At 42.0% G+C, this 7,441-nt stretch overlaps 1 protein-coding gene across 1 annotated transcript in view; it reads left to right on the top strand.

The window, feature by feature from the left end:
- Nucleotides 1-435: 435 nt before the first annotated feature.
- Nucleotides 436-7,441, top strand: part of LOC130582271 (receptor-type tyrosine-protein phosphatase T-like) — a gene marked incomplete at its 5' end in the record, with an annotated part of 168,371 nt that continues 161,365 nt past the window's right edge. Inside the window, one exon of the mRNA XM_057380883.1 lies at nt 436-729. Within this exon, the coding sequence (XP_057236866.1) occupies nt 436-729 (294 nt within the window). The remainder of the gene's footprint in view (nt 730-7,441) is intronic.

Below are 7,441 nucleotides of genomic sequence, written 5' to 3' on the forward strand. Positions count from 1 at the left end.
CATGGTAAATGCTAAGGGCACTCAGTTGTCTTTATTTTAGATTTCTTCCCCCCTCCCTTGCCCTCCAAGATTCTTTTGAGGTTATTGCTTGTATGCTTAAAAAAGGGAGCAGGTGCATCAAACCTCATGATGATCTCAAACTTTTGTGTTCCATTTAAAACAGAAGTTGCTTTTTGGTTCCTGTATATTTCCAGGTGTTTCTGCATTAGTAACACTCCTCCCAGAGTAGGGGGGCTGAAATTTTAGCACAAAAAAACCCAAACACCGTTCATTTCAGTAACAGATTCCATTCTTATGAAAGGCTTGGTGAAGGACAGAAGAAATAAATAAAGGTTATTACTAACCAAGATTTTGGGGCAGGATTACTGCAGAGAGACATGGYGGAAATTTGGGTGAGATTTTCTGCCTGGTGGTGATTTGCTTTTCCGTCTGCAGAGCCGCCCACCCCGATCGCCCCGCCAGAGCTGCTGGCCGTGGGAGCCACCTACCTGTGGATCAAACCCAACGCCAACTCCATCATCGGCGACGGGCCCATCATCCTCAAGGAGGTGGAGTACAGGACCACCACGGGCAACTGGGCTGAGACACACATCGTGGACTCTCCCAACTACAAACTGTGGCACCTGGACCCYGAYGTGGAGTAYGAGATCCGYGTGCTGCTGACGCGCCCYGGGGARGGGGGCACAGGACCCCCGGGGCCGCCCCTCACCACCAGAACCAAGTGTGCAGGTAAGGGATCTGCTAAACCAGTGCTCTCCCAAACGTCCTTGGTGCTTCCTCAGTGATCTGAGCTGATATTGTGAACTTTGGTGCATCCTGGAGTGTTTTGTATCAGTCCGCAGGCTGTTGGTTTTATGCTCGTGGTTTATCTGACAAAGTTTTTTGGCTGCTTTCTGCTGGAACAGGCGACCAGCTGAGAGTTTTCTGACCAGTCCTCCAGCAGAAAAATTGTTCTTAAGACAAGGCCGTGATAAAATTTTCACCTTTGAGTGCATAACAAAATTTGTGTTGTTCTTGGGCCGTGGATCTGCCGTGGTTATTAATAAATTGATGCTGATATCAGTTTGAGCACACTGCAGTGAAGGAGAATGCGTTTAATTTTTAAAATACATTTTTGTGCTGCATTCGATGGAACGGATTCCTCCCCTCATTTCTGACAAAGGACTGTGTTCAAACACTCTGCAGCATCCTCCTTTTCYCTTTCATATTGGAATGGATCAATTTTGATCTGGGAACAGACGTACTCTATCTTCTTTCTAAGCCATATTGGACTTCCCGTGAAAAACAGACGGATTGCGCTGCTCATGTTTCAGAGATATTGGCTATTCATCCTGCTGTCATCCATTAATCATTAGCCATTAAGGGAAATCAAGCCCTGTGCCTGGCRAAGGGGATGAGCAAAACACTTTTTCTGCCTCACAGGTTTTTTTTCCACTGCACAACTTTATTCTCTTACCTTTTTGTAATTTCTGCAAGGTCCTTACTGTGGTGTGAACAAAGAGCACAGATTAAAAAGCTGCTCTCTTTTTGCCACAACCTTCTTTCCCTCCCCACAAATCAGTGACTTAAAACAAGTGGATTTAAGTAGTGAAAAACTTAAAAGGATATTCTGCTTCCTGTCATTCTTTCTGACCAAACAGAAGTGTGAAGAAGACATCCAGAACAGCCAAAATCATCCTGGGRTGTGATTAAGCAGTGCAATATTAGTTTTCCTCACCCATTTTGTGGCAGGAACATCCGCAGGACCCTCATCTTCATCTACCAAGAGGGGAAGCCTTGCAGGTTGATTGTGCTGTGGGTAGCACATCCTTTATTATGCAGATTGTAAATTTAGTGAACATTTARTGCCCCTTGGAGAAGATTTGGTTAAAAAAAAAAAAAAAAAATCTGAGCATGAAGCCCTGTCATGGAGGCGTTTGCTTTATTCAGCAGCTGTCCTTTGGCAGCAGACAGATGTTTGGAGGCTTTGCTGCCGCTGTGTGGGAAGCACAAAGTGACATGGATGATGCCCTGGCCTGTTTGGAAAGATGGCACATGTTCTAATACCCATCTTCTGGCTTTTTGATCCTTCCCTAACATGGTCAAAATCTCTGACATCATCAGAAATAGCTGCAGAATCCCTGGCCTGGGACAGGGATTTCCAAATTTTGCTCAGATTTGGTTTGGAGTTGGTTTGTGGGCACTTTGAAAACACAATCTCTGCAGCAGCCAAATTTGCAAACTTCTCTGCCTTACCTGTACAGAGTGCTGGCTGTGGTTCAATTCAGGGGTTAAAATGAAAAAAAATAGTTGACTTTGTGCTTCATATTGTCTTGTGCTCTGTCCCAAATTGCTGAGTTTCCTTGCCCAGCTCAGGTATCGACTGACATCGAGAAGGATGAYGTGGATAATTTGTTCAAATTGGCAAAGCTGAGGCACTTTCTGGTTTCTATCCTATTTTACTAATGAAAATCTAACTGGAGAAGGTCATTCTGTTAATGTTAGCTGTCATCCAGGCCTTGTTGAGATTGATGGGGATGGCATTTATGTTTTGTTTAGGGCACTGGACGGGAGAAATTGCAATGATCTTGGTCTAAGCTTGGAGCAGGAGGAAGGGAGAGACTTAATAGCTAAAGATGTACAATTTCACCAAATGCCAGCTGAAATGATAGACAGGAAAATGCAACTCATTATTCCAATTTCCATATGTCATGGAACTCCTTCAAAACACCGTTTTGAGGGTAATTACACAAAACTTTCAYGGCGAAGGTTTTCAAAAATGTGCTGAACTGAGGAAACAGCTCTGCTGCCTTGATTTTCCTATGAGTTCCTAATGAATGACATCAGGGAAAATGGAGGGGATTTAAAACAGTTGAGGGATGAGTGCTGCTGCTTTTTTTCAAGTGAATATTTTGGTTTTTTCATTATTTATCTTCACTTCCTCTGAGAAAGAAGGAAGTTTGTATGCAACCGGTGGAGGGTTGTGTTGCCYGTTTTTACTGCACTATTTAGTGTTCTGCTGCATTTATTAAGGCCACAAATAAAGGTAACAAAATTGACTGCACGGGTAATAACAGAGAATATCACCTGGGCTGGAGCAGTGTTTACTTATTAAAATTGCTAGAAATCAGTGTAACAATAAACAGAAGGTGGCTGCTACCTTCTATCACTGGGAAGTCAATAACCCTTGCACTAAATACCCTCCTAGGCTCTTTTCACATTGAGATTGGATATTTTTTTTTGTTCTGGGGAACTGCTGGCATRGCCTTCAATTTAGGCATAAGTTGCAATGAGATTTTATTTCGAGATGAAAATAAAAAGGATTTGGGTAGGACCGTGCTTTTCTTCCACTTCAAATAAAGCAAGAGAAGCTCATTTCCACAGTTGCTCTCATCTGCTTTGTTTTTTGACTGTCAGCTTTGCATCAGACCAAAAACATGGCCAGGAGGGTCCACCTTSAGCTTAGACATCATGACAACTCTTACCAAAATAACTCATTAGTGTCAGATATTGATCAGACTGAGTGYGAGTTGTTTACATGGACTTGAAAGGTTTTTTTTTATTAGATAACCCCCCTAACCTAATTATGTAAGGTCCTGCTCTAAATGGACATAAAGAAGTTTTATTAAATTGGACAATACTTTAATTTCTATTAGCAGTATGTGCCCAGGATCTGTTACCCCACTGGTGATGCTTCTGGTGTTCTACATTACAAGACTTGATTGATACTTGATCTATAGAAATGATACCGAAAATGAAATCCCAGTTTACCTCCTTCAAGGAAAAGCCAATTGTCAGAAAACATGGCAAACCCTGCACAAATGATTGTTTGTTGGGGGTTTTGAGATTTGGATTTGGGTTTGTTTTTCTCATGGACTGTGATAGGTCATGACTTGGGACAGGAGAAGARGAAATGACCTTGAGGCATAAACCAGGAAAGTTCAGTCAGAGGGAAGGGCTGCTCAGCAGGGAATGGGGAGAAGACAGAGACTGCTTAAGGTTAAGACCAGACACAGGGGTGATGGCTGGTTAAAGGGAAGATGGATAGAAAATATTCGTTTTTATCCCCAAAATAATAGGTTGAGGAGATAACAGGATTAGGATCAAGTGTTTGAACACAGCTCCCAATAGTGCCTGGTATTCAGCCCCGTTTTCTAAGTGTGGGGTCTTTTTAGCCAACCTCTATAGATAAACAGAGCTCTTTAAAATCCTTGTTCCATGGCCTTTGTTCACAGAAGTGTGCTTTTGGGAAGCTTGAGGCTTATTTTCTTCTCTGTGTTTATTGACTATTCCCCTGCTTTTCTTTTTTCTTTATTCTCTTTCTTCAGTTTTCACAGAAAGGCAGAATAGGGGGAAAGTTTTTAGCTCTGGTGGATGGGAAAAAGGGAAAAGTTTGCAACTGAGGTCATCATAATGCAGGGGATCTCATCTGAAAATTGCTGGCCTTCTAGAGGGGCAAACTCCAAYGTAAAACAAGGCCAGAGAGTCACTTTAAAATGAATGTTAACAAAGGGACAGAAAAAAGTCTTATTTTACAATWAATACTTAGTCCTGATTAAAATACTGTCTGGAAAAACTGCCTTGAACATTTGCATTCCATCAGCTTCATGAGARTATTGGCTGATCTTCATTAGTTGTTCAGACTAAACAAAAGGAGCACCAGGGGAACCTTACCACTGTCCAAAACTCCCTGAAAAGTGATTTTAGCCAGGTGGGGGGATTGGGCTCTGCTCCCAGGGAGCAAGCAGCATAACGAGAAGAAACGGCCTCAAAATGCATTAGGGGAGGTTTAAATTGGGTATTGGGACAAAATTCCTTACTGAAAGGGTTTCAAGCATTGGAACAGGACAGGCATCCATCCCTGGAAGTGTTCAAAGTGTGGATGTGGCTCTTGGGGAYGTGGTTTGGTGGTGAYCAWKGTGGTGCTGGGTTAATGTTGGACCCTGATCTTAGAGGGYTTTTCCAGCCTTGATGAATTTATAATTTTCTGCCTTTTTGGATGATAACAACAGGTGATTTGTAAAATRAGATGGKTTTTATGACCTGGTGGCTTGGAAGMAGGAAACTGTTCAGCCTGACAGGAGAATGGCTTGGTAAGGAATGGGAGGGGAGGAAAAGCACTGAGAAACCCCATCACCAACCCCCTGAAAAAAGTGGGGCACTGATTCTTCATGAAGCAGGTTTGTGATAATGGGAAATTTGTCCTGGTATGAAAAATCCCCACAGCTCACACGCAGATTTTCTCTTCAGATAACCTGCCTTAATCAGCACTGAGTGATTTAACTCCTGCAAAAGGAGCAGTTGTCAAGATCAATACTCAATTTTTGGTGTTGGCCTAGGGAAATAAAAGTTAGTCTTGAATTGAATACTCCTTTTAAAAACAGCCTGGGTAAAGTGGCTGATACAAATGCAAATGATCTGAAAATCCAGAGTTTCATATGGTGCTGCCGAGTAGTTGGAAAACTTTTTCCTCTGGTTGTTGYTAACAGGTATTTTGTTGCCATGAAATCAAGTGAAGTTTACCAGTAGTAAGCAGCTTTTACCATTTTTTGTTGTTTTAAGACAATAGTTTAAAATTTATAGAAATACTTTTTGTCTTTTGCTCTATTACAGATGTTAGAAAAAAGGGGGGTGTTTGCACRTTGTGCTGAAATGTATGAAAAAACACAAATGTGTGCACTGGGTTAGCATGAGTTCAAAAACATTTCTCTCTGGTTTAATTTTAAGGTGACACCTCCCATTAAAATAGAAACTTTGACATGTTAATATTGAAAAATAAGATTCAATGTTACTACACTACTGCCTTCATTTTTTTTTTTCTCAAGCTTATAGTACAACAAAAAATTACAAATCAGGTATCTGAGTCAAAGCACTGCACAAAAGGCAGACCAAGTGATTTAAAAGAGTATTCTGTACAACTGATTTTTGGGTATTATTGAAATCACTGATTCACAGGCTAATTTAACATGGAGCTGCTCTAAGCCTGTGCTGAAAGGCACATTCAGTTCCCTATTAATAATAAATTTTAACTGTTGGCTTCAGCTTCCTGTAACTTTAAATGGAGACAGTGGGGGGAATAAATGCTTTTTTAGCAAGTGAAGGGAAACCTTATTGTAGAATTCTGGGATGTCCTGAGCTGGGAGGGACCCCCAGGATCATCCAGCCCAACCCCAGCCCTGCACAGACCCCCCAAAATCCCACCCTGAGCATCCCTGGGAGCATTTTCCAAACACTCCTGGAGCTCTGGCAGCCTCAGCTCTGAGTGTTGGTTCTGGGATCCCCCAAAGCCTGTGAGCCTGCTACCCATTCCAGGGACATTCCTTGATGATTGAAGTTTTCTGTTTTCATTCCACCTCAAACAGCCTTTGGCAGGTCAGCCAGAGAGATTCCAGTTACAGAAATACAATATTCCTTTATTTTGATCCTTGATCCCCAGTCTGTTCTTGGAAACAGCCTGGCAGCATCACTGGAAGGCAGAGGGTCATCCTAACAGATCCCTTTGCATGCAAGATGATGATTTTTCCCTGAAAAATTGATCAAATAGATAARTGCATCTCGATTTCTGCTTTATTCTTTCCTCCTCCTCACTTATTTTTTTGTCAGGATAGAAAGACAGCATCCACTCTTTAATTAACAAATGAAAAAGGTGGAAAAAAAAAAAGAGAAGGTGATGTATTTCTTGATGACAAATGTATTTCTGGTTTCTCTTCAAGTCCCAGCTGGTTTTACACACAGAYGTGTCCCAGGCCAAGGGTCTCTCTGTGAGGAACCATCAGGATCAAGTTCTGGATRTGTTGGCTGTAGAAATATTGCTGCCCTGGAAAGACACTTTTCAAAGAGTAGAAGATAGATTGGATCTGTGAATTATTTACTGGAAAAGAATTGGAACAAAGGAGCAGCTCTGTTGTCTGAGATGTGACAACAGTGACAGCCTGTAGGGGACAGGAGGAATCTGGGAGGAGATTAAATGGTGACAGGGGAGTGAAGTGTTTTGGTGCATTTTGGGTGACTGAGGGAATACAGGACTCCACAAAAGCCATGAGAAYCCTTGGTTTGGATCCATCCAAAGTTCAGGCACTCAATTCCAAGGGTGGGAAAGCAGCCCCGTGCAGAGGAGAGGCTGGGATTTACCACTGGAGCACATCAGTGCACCGTAAATCTGATATTTGTTCCCATCCCTGACAATTTCTGAGTCTCACAAAGCACGTCCCCCATTGCCTTTAACCACAGGACATATGGTGAGGAATTTTCTTTATCCTGATCCTTGCAGAAGATCAGCTTTTTGTCCTGAGGCCTGGGGATTGATTGCCCTTATCTTAGTCTGCATAAATACAGTTCTGAGTATAAAGCCAGCCATAATAGTGCTTTGGTCTGGATTTTTTTCCCCCAGAGGGATTTTGCTTGTGATGGATTTGAATTCTAGGGATTTACTTTTTTTTTTTTTTTTTTTTTTTTTTAAAAA

Source organism: Malurus melanocephalus, unplaced genomic scaffold, assembly GCF_030028575.1.
Source record: "Malurus melanocephalus ecotype Western Australia unplaced genomic scaffold, MMel_1.1 scaffold_475, whole genome shotgun sequence".
Lineage (NCBI taxonomy): Eukaryota > Metazoa > Chordata > Aves > Passeriformes > Maluridae > Malurus > Malurus melanocephalus.